Raw genomic sequence first — 16,229 nt, forward strand, 5'->3', positions numbered from 1 at the left:
GTACACAGAGGATCATAAATGTGGCATGATCTAGTTAGTTGAAAAGCACCTTAAATGGTCAAAAGGCACATAGCAGATATTCACATTATCTTTTATTTTTCTTCTCAAACTTCCTTCTGTTGAAGGGAAAATGAGCAGAAAGCAGAGCAGATTGGAATGAGGCAATGAATCCAGAGAATTAATAAACTAGGCTATTTTTAACAGCTAAGATTTTATTATATTAATCTTCATCCTTCCTATGATCCTTCGTATAGATTCAGATGGTTTCTTGCTAATCAGAATTGATTTTTCCTGCCCTAGAGAGCTCAGTTTTGGCAATTTGAGAAAGCTCTGGATATTCGTAATTATTTTATCAGAAAATTTATTCTTCGGTAAATGTTCAGACAGCTCCCACTGCTATTTAAAAGTTTTTTCATGATGGAAATGCAAAGAATGCCTCTAGGGACTTCCTATATTTTAAAAATTCCACATAACAAAAACATACATTATTATAACAACTAATGTAAAAAGTGTTCAGAGAAGTTCTTTTTTGGAAGGGGAGTGACACGAAAAGCCTTGCGTTATTTCCCAGTATTTTGCCCTTTTGAAACTTCTAAAATAAATTTTTTCTATGCTAGCCTTACATAATTCCTGGAAGTGTGTAAGAAACTTTGCAGAATAGTAAAAAAAAAAAAAGAGAAGTATTTAAATGAATTAATTATTGTTGATCAACTTCTTGAGATATAATTTTAGATAATGTGTGTGTGTATAAACTAGAAATTAGTAGTAATCTTACTTTCATAGAATTAAACGTTTAATATATCTTCTAAGTATTCCTCTCCCCGTATTCTTTTTTTCAGCTTTATTGAAATATAATTCACATTGAGTTGTGCAACAATCACTATATTCAGTTTTAGAATATTTTCATCACTCCAGACACAGACGCCATACCCTTACCCCCCCCCCCCGCCCCCCGCCCCATCTCCTCCCAAATCCCTAGCCTTTAGGCAACCGCTGTTCTACTTTGTCTCTATCAATTTGCCTGTCATGGGCATTTCATATCAATGGAATCATACAGTATGTGCTCTTTGTGACCGGCTTCTTTCAGTTAGCATAATGTTTTCAAGGCTCATCCATGTTTTAACATGTGTCAGTACATCATTTCTTTTTATTGCTGAGTAATATTCCATTGTATGGATATACGACATTTTGTTTATCCATTTGTTATTTGGTGAACTTTTAGGTTGCTTCCACCTTTGGCTATTATGAATTATGCTGCTATAAACATTTGTGTGCAAGTTTTTGTGTGGACATATGTTTTCATTTCTCTTGGGTGTATGCCTACCAGTAGAATTGCTGAGTCATATGGTAATTCTATATTTAACCTTAAGAGGAATTGACTTTCAAAGTAACTGAAGGGTTTTACATTCTTACTGCCCTAGTGCCTGCCAAGTGCTACCTCATTGTGGTTTTTATTTGCATTTTCCTGATGGCTCATGCTGTTGAGCATATTTTCAACTGTATTGGCCATTTGTATATCTTGGTTTGAGGAAGGACTACTTATGTTCTTTACTCACTTATTAATTGGATCGCCTTTTTATTACTGAGTGGTAAGAGTTTTTTAATATGTTCTAAATACAAGTTCCTTATCCGATGTATAATTTGCAAATATCTTCTCTCATTCTGCGGGTTGTGTTTTTCATTTCTGGATACTGTTCTTTGAAGCACAGAAGTTTTTCATTTTGATGACATCCAGTTTGTCTGTTTTTTCTTTTGTTGCTTATGGTGCCATATCTAGGAAGCCATCATCTGGTCCAAGATCACAAGGATTTATGTCTGTATTCTTCTAAGAGCTTAATAGTGTTACTCTTACCTTTAGGTCTTTGATTGATGTTGAGTTAATTTCTGTGTATGGTGTGAAGTAGGGGTCCAACTTCATTCTTTTGCATGTGGATGTCCAGTTGCCCACTGCACTTTGTTTGAAAAGCTGTTCTTTTCCCCAATGAATTGTCTTGACAAGCCCTTATTCATATAAGATCTCACGGTTTCTTTCTCCTGAGAGCAGTCTGTTAAATAGTTTATTAATTTGTCATGATAAAATTCTCATTGTGATTTCATACGTTCTTTGTAATTTTGAAATTAGTCTTAAAATGAATCATTTATAAGCACTAAACCATAAAAATGTTAATAAAATGTTTATTATTTTTAATATTAGTAGTAATAGGATAATAATTATCGGTACCTTCATAGAGTGCTTATTATGTACCAGCCACTCTTCCAGGCACTTCACGTATATAACCTTATTAATCTTCATAACAACCTTATTAGGCTGGTACAGTTAATTATCATCTTTATATGGGTGAGGAAACTGAGTACAGAAAGAATAAGTAACTCGTTCAAGGTCACACAGCTAGTAAGTTGTAGAGCCATCACAGCCCCGAGTCTAAGGACTGTCGTATTCTGTCTTTCTAGAAAAAACTTTTTGAAACCAGCTCCATAAATAGAAATCTATAGATATGATGTACAGGAAATAGCCGTGGCCGCCTCACCCTCTTCCTTTGTCCCCGAGCCTCACGAGCACATGCGTGTGCACACACACACCCCCACACACATAGACAGACGTCCACACCCACACTGACCTACTTCAGTGCCTCACAACATCTACCACTGAAATTACTCCTTGATATTTTCTGCGGTCGTATGATTTTAGTGATAAGGCACTCTGTTATTCCAGAGATTTATTTTAATATATTAACAAGGATTATAATCTATCTTCAGTATATTTTGCTTGCTGGGTCATTAAAAAATGAAACCGTGACAGGCTAAAATTGATGGGCTGAAAGGATTGTATCATGGGCTGCCCTGAGTGAGGGTCTCCCACTGACCTTGGCAGTGTGAGTGTCTGACAAGGGCGGGGAACAAGCGAGGTGAAGTTAAAAGTCACAACTAAGCCTTGTCTAGTCCATAGTTTAAGTGAAGTGTACTTCTAAGAAATGCATCTTGAAAATCTGGTTTACATAATGTTTATTAATTTCAAATTGAAATACGTGTTCATTAGGTGGCTGTAATCTGAAGAATAAATCTACTCAGTCATTGGAGTATTGTGCTGAATTACTCGGTTTGGATCAAGATGATCTTCGTGTAAGCTTAACTACAAGAGTCATGCTAACAACAGCAGGGGGCACCAAAGGAACAGTGATAAAGTAAGTTCCCTAACTCATTGCTCTGTAAAAATCCTGCCTTGTGGGGAAAAAAGCCAGGTCCTCTGTCGCTTGCTGAATAAGGCAGGCGTTCTGGTTGACATATTTTGAAAAATTTTCAACAAATTAAAAAAAAAAGGTTAAAAAAATCATTTAGCCACTCAGAACATTCGGTAACTCTTACCTTGGGAAATATTAGCAAGGTATGCTTAGCCTGATTCTTTGCTAAGCCAACTCCAGATTATTATTATGAAGAAAATCTCAGCGAGGAAGATGTATAGTAGTGCCCTACAGTTGCGTGGCTCCTTGGAGAGATTTCTGGAACCCAAGGGAAGGCTGGTAAAAGCACAGGAGGGTGGTCCTCAGCAATCATGTCCTCCGTTTCCCCTGTGTTCCAAAGCAGTTCTTTTTTGTGTCTTAAGTATGGCGTGTCCACATAAGAGTCCCTTTAGGAAAGGGTTCTATTACAAGAAATATAAGTTGGAAAATCACTGTTTAGAAGGGATTCAAGTATTGGTCTGACCTGAATGACTTTTAAGGTTACTTCCAAATTTTGATAATTTTTTTCTGGTATTCCCACAGGGCCTCATGCTTTATGACAGCATTTAGCACAGTGTTTGGAAATTCTTTCCTGTGGCAGCCTCTCTTCATCGGGCTGTGTACGTGTATCTGCAGCGTCCTAACACTGTTGTACCATGTAGTTATTTATATGAAAGAGTAGAGTTGGACAGTTGGGATTTTAAGATGGAAACATTTTTTTTCCTAAACAGTGTTAACCAAGTTTCTGACCTTTAAAGTGGTCTTGAATTAAACGCAATTTCTTTTGCATTTAAGAAAGTCACATGGAAGATTATTCCTCTGAATGATTTTTTTTTATATATTCAGCATGTACAATGAGGTATAAATTAAGGTTAAAAAGAGTTTTTGAGCCTAATGTTCTTTTACTCAGTGATGACTTTTAATCTAATTATCTTGTAGATAATTCTCTTGTAGTATTCTACTTAGCCCCGTTTATCTGTCTCTATTCACGAATGACATTTTGTAACTATTTATTGTGTTCTTCACAGTGAATATGTACTTAGTTCTTGGGAATATGGCATTATTTCCACAACATATTACTATGAAGAATTTCTGTTGGTACGGTCTTCTTTTACAGGGTACCCCTGAAAGTGGAGCAAGCAAACAACGCCCGGGATGCCTTGGCAAAGACTGTCTATAGCCATCTTTTCGATCACGTGGTCAACAGAGTGAATCAGTGTTTTCCTTTTGAAACATCATCCTATTTTATTGGAGTCCTAGATATTGCTGGATTTGGTAAGTATAGTTTTGTTTGTGAGTTTGTATCTGTTTGGTACTTTCACACATATTTAAAATAAAATTTTAAAAACTTTTTTTCCCTTGTAATACCTTTCACTTGATGTATTTCCAGTTATATGTCCATACCACCATTTCGTTTCATAATACGATTTAAGTAGGAAGCTAATGCTTCAAAAAAAAAAAAAAAAAGGAAAGGAAAGACTCATGGATTTCGGTCATACTAATGCTTAAATTAAAACATGTTGATTGAAACTACTATAGGTAGAGATGTCTGTGTACTCTTAAATGAGTACAGCTGATAAAGGTTACGTCTTGAGTACTGCTGATACAGAGAATTAAGTCATTAAAACCATTGGCTCCAGCCAATGGACCTGGGTACAGGTTGACCTAGCACACAGGCCAAACTCATTACTATGTGTAAAAATTCATCATTAGTGTTAGTTGTCAACAGAGAGCTATTTCCAATAATTTCCACCAAATGAGTAAGCTATCAACATAAATATTTGAGAACAACTATGGAGGTGTATAACCAGAAATGAAACGAGTCACTGATATCGGAATGCTGCTTTGTTCGGAATTACCGTGTTGTAAAAATCTCAAAGTAAGTCTGACCGTTTTTTACATTGGGCTTTATCAGTGTGGGCGTTCCCTCTGTGCAGAAGTGGTGTCCTTCGTAATTTGCTTGCATTTGTCAAGGGAAGATATGAGTGTTTACATTTGGGAGGGGCAGAGTTTTGTTTTCGCTGTAATACATATTTTAAAATTTACAATAAAGCATTACCTTATGATCAAAGGTAGAGAAACACTCGTCACTGACTTAAGGTTTCGTAATCTTCAGACATTTGTTTCCTAGTCTGCACCGTTTTAGCATAACACTCACATACTCAGAGTCATAACATTTTAGAGCTACAGGGATCTTAGAAATAATGTAATACAATCCCTTAATTTTACTAATGCATTAGTATCCATAATATTTTTTCTAACTATAATTTTACAGATTATATAGAAAAATATAAAGTACTTACATTTTAAGTCATTTTTCTTCTTTGATTTAGATTGCTTTAACACCTGTGCTTTAAAAATCTTTACAAGTGACTTATATTTTACATCTTTTACTATATGACATTTATCTTATCTGACAAACACCTTTTTGTCAAGCGAAGGTATTTTTAATACTTAATTTTAATGCATATAAAAATTTAAAGTCTTGAAATAAGAGCATTTGGGGAGCATGGAACAATTATATGTATATTTTTTAACCTAATGTTAAATTAAACATTGATACAATAAAACTTTATCCTTAGTTAAATTTATTAATGTGAAGTTGATCTGATGATGACTCTTGATTCTGGTTTTGTTTTCAGAGTACTTTGAACGTAACAGTTTTGAACAATTTTGCATCAACTATTGCAATGAAAAACTTCAACAGTTTTTTAATGAAAGGATTCTGAAGGAGGTAATTGCCATACAATTTAGATTTGAGAACCGCATTAAGCTATTTTAAATTTCAAGGTACACAGGCATACTGCAGTTAGCCCGATGGATGGGGTGTGACGTAAGGTGGCCCAGGGAATCAGAGGTGCCCAGTGTGGGCCCCAGCGGCACATCAGAAGTGTTAATGGTACAGCTGAGGCTTAGGGACCCAGTAAAAACTCTAATAGGCACCTCCTCAGAAGTGAATGTCTCTTGCTTCTTACTGGTGACATTTACTAGACTTGAAATTCTGCCTGTTTCTTTTCCTCATTCTGTTGTCTTCACTCTTGCCACAGCCAAACAGTAGTCTGCTCCCAGCCCTGACCTGGGGCATCTCCCTCTATTCCTCTGTGTCTCCGCTTCTGTCCACTCTGCTACCTGCTCGCCCTCTCTCCGTATGGCAGGAAAGCCACCAGGCCAGGAGATTCCTTGGGGCCGCCGGCCTGGCCCACCTCCAGACAGCAGTTTCCCTGCCAGGATACCCTGTGCACTGCCAGTGGCCTGTCAGTGGGGTGCTTTTGTCTGGACACCATCTCCGGTCCAGTAAGGACTTCCTGCCCCTGCTTGTAGTAGATGACTGGTGGCCTACACTCACGCTCTCAAGTCTAGGAAAGTTCCTTTGTAACACCTCAGAGTGCACAGTGAGTAAAAGTAGCTTTGGATCAGTGGATTTGTGATTAGGCTAACCATTTTTTACCTTGTATTTTGAATTCTCCACCTACTGATACCCTCGTCTTTCCTTCCTTTGAGCCGTTTGAGATATGTCTTACTGAATGAAGAAAGTAGAGTTAAAGGGAACTCAGAATTAATCTGTTAATCTAGTGCAGCCCTTTGTTTTACAGATGAAGAAACTGCAGAAGTTCAGTGACTTCTGCAGGTCTGAACCCTCCTTCCCGGTTGCTGGCTCACAGCACCGTTCCCTTCGTATTAGCACCGCTGTGTTCTGAGTTCCCCACTGTCTCTGGACTTGAAATGTGAAATATTTTCTTTCCTGTTCCCATCCCATTCATCTTTCCCCCATTTTTATTGTGTTTTGTCTTTACGGGTTTCCTAGTACATTCCAACTTTTATACCTTATAATATCTTATATATTATACCAATTCTGGCATAAATAAAACAGGTTAAAACAAGTACCTATCAGTTAAGATAGTTGCTCTGAAAAGTTTCATCTGGCAGCCATAGTCCTTTCATTACTGTGTGAAGTTTTGCATGTATGCTTCTCACTTAATCAGCCTTAAATCTTCCCTTCCACACCAACCCAGCAAGCTTTATGTAGAAACTGCATGAAGAGGAGACAGCGCCTTGATTCATGTTTACTTTTATAATAATTCTTTAAAGTAAATGTGTGAATTTCAAATTCAGATTGAGTTCAAGTAGACAGTGCCTTCTAGAATGACAGAAACCTTTTCTAAATAGTACGTCTCGTGGGAGGAAATAGTTAAACACTCAGGGGGAAAAAAGGTTGAAATATACATCACCCTAAGCTCATTGCGTTGCCCACCCATCTGTGATAAAATCCCTCCCTCCTCTTTCTTTTTAATTTTAAGAAGATACCAGAATTACATCCAGGAACTTAACTTTGATTTGTAAATTATTCTTCTAAATTATGTTTTCCCCAATGATATACTCCTCATATATATCACTGTGTAGATATTAGAGCCCATTTGCAGTTAATTGCTCTTTCCTTAACGTTAGTGCTTGTCTATAAATGTTATAAATCTGCTCTACCTCTCTTTGGACGATGATTAAGGGCTATTGAGGATATATAATAGGAGAGACAAATTTCATGTCAGCAGGGAGCTTGTTGGTTCAGCTGTTTTTTAAGCTTTTTAAAATTATCAAAGCAAGTTATGTTCCTCTGTGTATTCCAGGGGTAAACTATGGCCTTCAGGACAAACCCAGCATGCCGCCTAATTTTACAAATGAAATTTTATTGGAAGACAGCCACGCTTCTTCATTTACTGTTATCTGTGGCTGCTTTCGCCCTGCAGTGGCATAATTGCACAGTTGTGACAAAGACAGTATGGCCCACAGCTGAAAATATTTACTGCCTGGCCCTTCCAGAAAAGTTTGTGGATCCCTGGTCTATTCTACTGGGAAGTTTGACTTTAGAATCGCTAAAAATGTTTCAAAGCCCTGGTCTTGTCTTGGGTTTGAATGGTTATAAACAGATCCCTGTGTTTGTGCCTGGCTGCCCAGCGTATTTCGGGAAAAGCGTGCTTATCTGCAGGGGGGAACACTTCCACATAACGTGAATCATGTTATGTTGGCCATGTAAGTTTTTATTTCGCCTTGCTTTAGGGGCAAGGGTTTTTCTCCCCTAATGTTTGTTAAGACTTCTCAGTCCCCGAATCAGCTGGTGTGAGCCTTGTACACTGACTAATCGATAAGTGTTATGATCGGATATGGCACAGTGAATCCATTTCCTATCACACAGTAGCTCCATATCTATGATTATGATTATTTCATTTTAGGAACAAGAACTCTATCAAAAGGAAGGTTTAGGTGTGAATGAAGTACATTACGTGGATAACCAGGACTGTATAGGTATGTATTTTTTTTTTTGCTCTACTTTTGGGAAATATGGGAAGATACAGTGAATGATTTCACTAGTAATTTTTCTGTGCTCTGCTGGTTATGGGACTTGAAATTGTGGTACTTGAGAGAGGTTTTACTTCTCTAGTACTGCTAGGAAGTTATTTTTCCTATGAAGGCATCGAATCAGCTATATTGGAAGTTTTCGTAAAATTCCTTCTATCTACTGTGAGGGATATTTTCTTTCTTAAACAGTTAACGTGAATAAATTAAGGAGGAAACAAAATTACTTAAGCAGTGAAGGGATTTCTTATCTCGTGTGAGGAAGCCCGAGGTGTCTGCCAGGATTTGGCTTTGCGCGTCTGCAGTTCTTTGTTTCTATTCTGTGCACCCGCACCCTTTGGCAAGTTGGCATCACAAGTTCCAGTGTCCCATCCAGATAGCACCCTGCAGCAGGAGAACAGGGTCTCTGTTTTCCTTGTCTGTTTTTATCGGTAAAGAAGCCTTTCCCTGTCCCACCCAGGGAGTGTTCAGTCTGCCTTTTCTTTCCCACGCATCTCTGAAATCAGCTGTGCGGCAAGCCTTGCTTTGAAAATGGAATCTGACCGTTGAGTCAGTGACTCATGTGCTAGATTTGGACAAGATAGTGTAATAGTAATAACAACAACAATAACAATAATAACAGTACTTTACATTCGTGTTACTTCTCAAAGCACTTTCACATCCTACCTGGTCCACTCAGCATATCCCCTCACACACCATATCCTTTCACAGAGATATCTTGGCTGGAACTCCTCCCCTTCCATTTCCCCTTCAGCCCACTTGCGTCGTGCATCTATCAGAGCACTCTCAGTTATAGCTCAGTTAGCGCGTCCGCCTCCACCTCTATTAATTGCCCAAGAAGCATTATTCTCTGACCAGTGCAGTCAGAACCTGGATTTCTCTTCCTATGTCCTGCGGCTTTTGGAGTCTGTCCCAATTAGCACTTCTGGATTTCTCTTTCTATGCCCTGTGGCTTTTGGAGTCTGTCCCATTTAGCACTTCTGGATTTCTCTTCCTGTGTCCTGCGGCTTTTAGAGTCTGTCCCATTTAGCACTGCTTATGTTATTTAAGCAGCTTACATTTTCTAGTTATTTTGGACAGGCAGGAAATTCAAAAACATGAATGGAAGGAGCATAAATATGTGCTGTTACTGACGTTTTGCTGGAAAGTTTTTGAATCCATATCTATAAACAGTTTCAAAAAGCTAAGCCTGCAAAAACGTCTATAGTTTTACTTCAATTTGAATATAGATGTCATGTGGGAGAGGAGGTATTTCTGGCTTACAGATGGAATGGTTATTATGTTAGTCGCTTTCTTTATGGAGTGGTTTCCCTAAAACCTCTATTAAATATATGATGTTATTTTCTAATAAATTGCAGATGTGCAATAAAATTCATCTGCTCTCTGTTGCTTGTGAGAGAATACAATACTTACAGAAGCATGTTACATTGTTTCGGATCAGTCCTCAAAATTTGTGATCAGTAAGTTTAAAATGTTATGTTTGTTATCCTGTCATATTCTGATTTTTTGAAATAGATTTAATTGAAGCAAAATTAGCGGGAATACTGGATATTTTGGATGAAGAAAATCGCCTTCCCCAGCCAAGTGATCAACACTTTACATCTGAAGTTCACCAGAAGCACAAAGACCATTTCCGACTCTGTGTGAGTTTGCTACTTCAAAATTGAGCCTCTGGTGGGAAGAAAAACTTTTAGAAACATGTACTAGACATTAGATATTAGGTAATTAGAATCATAAGTTATGTAAGGCTTTGAACAGCTATAAACATCTTCTTAATCCAGCACAGTATCTTCTATAGATGACCATTTAATTTGTATCCATATATTTTTGCTGCTGCTGATCTATCTAATCAAGGCGATTTTAGCTAAAGTACATTTCACCTATCTAAAACGTATAAAAAGGTTTACCTGTTTTTTTTTTTTTTAAAGAAGATGTTGCAGGTAGGAGTTTATTAGTTAATTAATTTATTTTTGCTGTGTTGCATCTTCGTTTCTGTGCGAGGGCTTTCTCTAGTTGTGGCAGGCGGGGGCCACTCTCCATCGCGGTGCACGGGCCTCTCACTATGGCGGCCTCTCTTGTTGTGGAGCACAGGCTCCAGACGCACAGGCTCAGTAGATGTGGCTCACGGGCCAAGTTGCTCCACGCCATGTGGGATCCTCCCAGACCAGGGCTCGAACTCGTGTCCCCTGCATTGGCAGAAAGATTCTCAACGACTGCGCCACCAGGGAAGCCCGGTTTACCTGTTTTTATGTTCTCCCTTCTGAGTTAAGTGGCCATGAGTTGCTCTGTTTTGTATCATGTGACCTTGATCACTTTCCAGGGGTTAGCACCTCGAGTCACAAGCAGCTACCTGTCTGCAAATTTGTAAGACCAGCAAAGCTTGTGGCTAAGAGTCTGACTGGTGGAAGCAATTCATTTAGTGATCAGTAAATTGATTTTGATACTCTTGGGAGTTTTGAATGGAAAAATGTATTCAGAGAGGGTCATAGAAGCTGCAGCAATAGAAGAATTAGCTAAAGGGAAAAACGGATACAGAAGGCAGTAGAAATAAATGAGAAGTACACTTCTGAAAGGGTCAGAAGACCTGGTTCCCTAAACTGCTGTGCTTGACTACCTGCTTGCAACAGTGAACGGTAGGGCCGTTCTCCGTAAGGCTGGAGTGTGCCGCTGTTGAGGTGTTTTCCATGTTCACCTAGCTCTGGGTTTATCTTTATACTCAACCACCATCACCTGAGGTAATGCAAGCACAGCTCCATCCTTGCACCCAGAAAGAGCTGACTAGCACAGAGAAATGTGGATGTTAACTTTACCCACGAAGATAGGTGCTGCCTCACCTTAGAACAACAAGGAAAGGAAGGAAGGAAGAAGAGAAAAGCTGCTTAGAGTGGCAGCTGCCTCCTGTACTGTTTATTGTTTTGAGACTGTAGCATAGTATACCATTCGCTGCTTTGATGGGTCCAGGAGTTCAAGTGAATGAAAGCAAATATTCTTGTTTCCACACATCATTAACTAAGTCAAGAACGTGAATAGGTTGAAGGCATTACAAAGCTGATATAATTATGATAACCTTCTCTGGGGACTGCATCTCACAACTACCTGCTCTGTTGACTTGGAGTTCTTCTGTATCCTTAAATAAGTCTGATGTGGAGGCTGCCTCTCTCACTTCAGTGGAGATAGAGAAAAGCAGTCTGCGTCCCCAACAAAACTTGCTGCTAAGATTAAAGACGTACATCTAGTCCTGTTTATTCACTGCTCTCTGTGAAGACCGGTCTCTCTGTGGATGCATGGTTACCTTTACCTTTACTGCTAGTCAACAAATTATGACCAGGGTTTCAGAGACGTATAGCTCCAAGGACAGCAAACTAAAGCATCAGGAATGGACTATGGCCACTTTCCTCAAAAGAGAACAAGAGCAAGACAGTAAATTCTGAGTTGTACAGATCATTACTTTTATTGTATGTCTTTGAAAACAAAATTATTAATAACCATTTATTGAACCTTTAGCATGTGCCAGGCACATTCTAAGAGTTTTGCTTGAATTACTTTATTTGGTCCCCATGAGAATCCTTTGGGGTAGCTCCTGCTTGCATCTGCCGTGCTAGAGGTGAGGGGATGGGCATGGAGAGCTCAGGTGACCTCCCTGTTTAGCATAGAGAGAAAGTGTTGGATTTGGGCATCAGGCCAGCGTCTTGACCACAGGGTCGCCCCCTGACTCGTGCCGGCCTGCTGCCATGCAGAGGGGGGCTCTGTGATCTGCTAGCTCTCTCACCCAGCAAAAGCCTGGGAAGGCTCTGATGTCTTAGCTTGTTCATTTTTGAATGAGATTGTCTTTCTTAACCTTAGGCTATTTTGAGGGTCAGGAGTGATCTGTTATTCTGGAAACTTTCAAATATGATACCAACATGAGATATTACAATTAGATAGTACAACCGGAAAAGGATTTTGTTTCCTTCATATAGATTCAGGCTCATTGTGTAAACGTGTTAGGGTGTATGGTTTAAATCAGTAGGTGAGTCCCTGTGCTGATTTTGGGTGTTTCTGTAGAACAGTGCTTCTCGACCTTGGCAACGCCTAGGAATCACCTGATGTAAATGGTGTAAGAGGCTTAAAAGCTCTCCAGCTGATTCTAGTTCAGCAGCCAAGCTCAGGAGCCACCACTTTAGACACAGGCATTTAACTTTATAAACCTCTGGTCCTTTTTTCTTTCCTAAGAGATTATAACCAAAAATATATGCTAGATTTTACTGGTACTTTAAGGCTTATTTAAAAAGCAGTATAATTATATAAAGTATGACAACTCCCTTTATATAATTTTAAGTATTTCACATGCCAGATGTTTTCTAAAGGAAGTTGTATAGTTTATATATATATATATATATATATATATATTTTTTTTTTTGCGGTACGCGGGCCTCTCACTGTTGTGGCCTCTCCCGTTGCGGAGCACAGGCTCCGGACGCGCAGGCTCAGCAGCCATGGCTCACGGGCCCAGCCGCTCCACGGCATGTGGGATCTTCCCGGCCTGGGGCACGAACCTGTGTCCCCTGCATCGGCAGGCGGACTCTCAACCGCTGCACCACCAGGGAAGCCCTGTGTAGTATATTTTTGATAATTTAGTAACTGGTGTGTGTATCATTTTTCAGATTCCTAGAAAGTCTAAGCTGGCAGTTCACAGGAACATCAGAGATGACGAAGGCTTCATCATCAGGCATTTCGCAGGGGCGGTGTGCTATGAAACAGTGAGTATAACTTTCACCGGGAGAAAACCATTTGATGTTGAAGCTGCGCTGTGCAGTATGGTAACATCTAGCCACATCTGGCTATTTAAAGTTAAATAAAATTTAAAATTCAGTTCCTCAGTACACCGGCCACATTTCACGTGCTTGCTGTCCCCACTGCCTGTTGGTGGCGTTATTGGACAGCACAGCTACAGAACATTTCCATAACCTCAAAACAGTTCTATTGGACAACACCATGGTAAGGAATATTATCACAAGATGGACCGAATCATTCCTGTTTGCTTTATTTTTCAGACTCAATTTGTGGAGAAAAATAATGACGCTTTACATATGTCTCTTGAGTCCTTAATATGTGAATCCAGGGATAAATTTATCCGGGAATTATTTGAATCATCCACAAATAACAACAAAGACACTAAACAAAAAGCAGGAAAACTTAGCTTCATCAGTGTGGGAAACAAGTTTAAGGTATTTGTGCTAAATATATTACTTGAATTTTTTTCTTACTGCATTAAAACTGTAATTGTTTTATACTCTACAGTGGATAGTGTAGATCACTCTGAGAAATCCCACGAGTGAGATTCAAGAGCAGTCCCTGAACTGTTGCTGTTTGTATGCAGAATAACATAAAATAGGCATAGTAATTGACCATACGGAAACCTGGTAATTTTACGAACGTGCTCTTTCTTGGTTCTTTAACATGTCTGATTGCTTCTCCTCATGTTCTTGCTTCTGTTTACTGTCTGGTTGACCTTCAAACCTTCTCTTTCCCATGTGTTTTCTGTTTCCTTCCTCATTCAGCAGTTTTGTTTTAGCTGGAGTAGTCCAGCTCCAGATGGCTAGAGGGGACTAGTTGAGTTGAGAGAGGAAAAGCAGGCACTGCCAGGGGCTTCAGGTAAATGATCACCTTCGTGGACTCCTACTTACAGAGTGGCTGCCGTGTTAAAAAGAGCCCAGCTCGAGTTAATGATTTCATTTTGTAATTCATTTTTAACGTGTTTTCTCTCATAGTGCATTTTGGGTGTGCATATTACACTAAAATTTGATTAAAGCTTCTAAGAACTTCTGTAAAAGATAAATGCTTTGTGTGGCAAACCCTTCAAATTGCTTATTTGACGTTGAAGAACACTTCATTTGTTTCATTAATTTCGGATCAGGAATTTACTCTTTGGGGTCTAATAAGGAATTGTCACATGATGTGCCTTCGAAATGCAACACCACTATTTGGTTCTAATTGCTGAGTATTTTGCATAGAAAAAGATAATTTAAAAACTTTGTGCCATGTTTAATGAATAAAAAATTATAATAAATAGATCAAAGAAATAGAATTAATTTCTCTCTTATACATTTCCACAAAGTCTTTTTGTTCTGTTTACAAGAAAACTACATATGCCTTTCATTATGTGTACTTCAAATATTAAAAATGATGTAATTAGGAACAATATTTAAGACTCAGAATACTAGGATACTAACAGTGTAAGCTTCCTGAAATCCCTTGTGGATTGAAATGGGCTCTAAATAACTAACTTGATAAAATCATGTTTATAAAACAAAAGCTGAAACATAGATACAGGAGAATTCCGCTTATTACACATTTTTTCAAGGAACTGAATAAAAAGTTTTAAACTTTATTGTAAGTTATATTCATTAATTATGAGTTTCTTCTTCTCTTGACAATACTCTTTCTCTTATTTGGATATTCTTAGATTCTTAAATAGACATAATGGTAACAGATTGGTTTAAAATAGTACATTAGCCTGAATGAAACGGATATCATTTATTAAGTATTTTCCTAGTGTGATATAGTAGTATTGCTGGCAAGAACATACTTGAAATTTTAGACGATATAAATAAAATAAAAAACATTCTTAAAATTCTTTGGACTAAGGTATTTTATGTTGAGACTTTAAGTGCCTTAAAATTGCTTATATGCAATACAATGTATTTTGCCCATCGAACTGCTTGAAAACTGTAACTAAAAGATGTAACATTGTTAATAATAAAATTTCAAAGTGTTTTTATTGAGATACTCTGAAATGAAATATTAGTAGTAATTCTTATTTTTAAATATAGTAGAATAGCTTCTTAAATTCAAGTTCAAGTTATGGGAGGCAATAAAACAACACAGGCTAGCACTTACAGTAATACTTCAGTTATCGAACATGACCGAGAATCAGAAGTTTTCCACTGAAAAGTGACATTTTCAGGTTATTGAAGTAGAACTCTTTTACTATTAGTGTTTTGATGAAAATCATATTCTTTTATTATATACATGAATAATTGTACGCTTTGAAATAAAAATAAAATACAAGTAAAGCATGCATTGCATCAGGCTATTATGCCTTCTGGTCTTCGACCGCTGTTCTTTGGTAATTGACGTTCCTCCCTCTTCTCTCAGATGCTATAGTTTATTTTTGCTGCTTCTACTGACAACTTTTTGTCCTTTTTTTTTGGGCGAATACTGTGCTATGGATTAGGAAGCATGGGCTTTGTCACAGTTGTTTTCTTTCCAAATTGGTGGCTCTTACACTTGCTTTTCATTTGTGTGCTGGTCTAGACTGGTTGAGGTTGTCAGAACTCTGTCAAGCAGATCAGTGGGGTATGACTGTATTTTTTTAATCCAGTGAGAAATTCACTCCGTTTTTATAACTTAAGCCTATAATGTCTGAAGTGTACTGTAGCATCACGCTTAAGAGAATGAGCCTTGGTGTTAGGTCCTTGTTGGAGTCTTGGTTTTGCCATTACTAGCTCCCTGATCTTGGCAAGTGATTTATCTCTCTGGGCCTCAATGTTTTCACCTGTAAAATGAGTCTACTAATATATCCTTAATTAGAGTTGTGGTGCGGATTAAACATGATAATGCCCGTGAAAAGCTTTGAGCAGTGTCTGACTCATAGAAAGCATTCAGTAAAGTATACCTATT

General features: G+C 38.2%; 1 protein-coding gene across 4 annotated transcripts in view; it reads left to right on the forward strand.

Annotated features, from left to right (window-relative positions):
- MYO6 (myosin VI) overlaps nt 1-16,229 on the forward strand; it is a 142,271-nt gene that overhangs the window by 90,573 nt on the left and 35,469 nt on the right. For all 4 annotated transcript variants that reach the window (XM_022590345.2, XM_022590346.2, XM_022590344.2 and 1 more), the window contains 7 exons: nt 3,038-3,182; nt 4,336-4,493; nt 5,861-5,952; nt 8,444-8,516; nt 10,083-10,210; nt 13,211-13,306; nt 13,601-13,774. In XM_022590345.2, the coding sequence (XP_022446053.1) occupies nt 3,038-3,182; nt 4,336-4,493; nt 5,861-5,952; nt 8,444-8,516; nt 10,083-10,210; nt 13,211-13,306; nt 13,601-13,774 (866 nt within the window). The remainder of the gene's footprint in view (nt 1-3,037; nt 3,183-4,335; nt 4,494-5,860; nt 5,953-8,443; nt 8,517-10,082; nt 10,211-13,210; nt 13,307-13,600; nt 13,775-16,229) is intronic.

Source organism: Delphinapterus leucas, chromosome 12 (genome assembly GCF_059928025.1).
Source record: "Delphinapterus leucas isolate spDelLeu-1000000601 "Yukka" chromosome 12, BTC_Dleu_Yukka2, whole genome shotgun sequence".
NCBI lineage: Eukaryota > Metazoa > Chordata > Mammalia > Artiodactyla > Monodontidae > Delphinapterus > Delphinapterus leucas.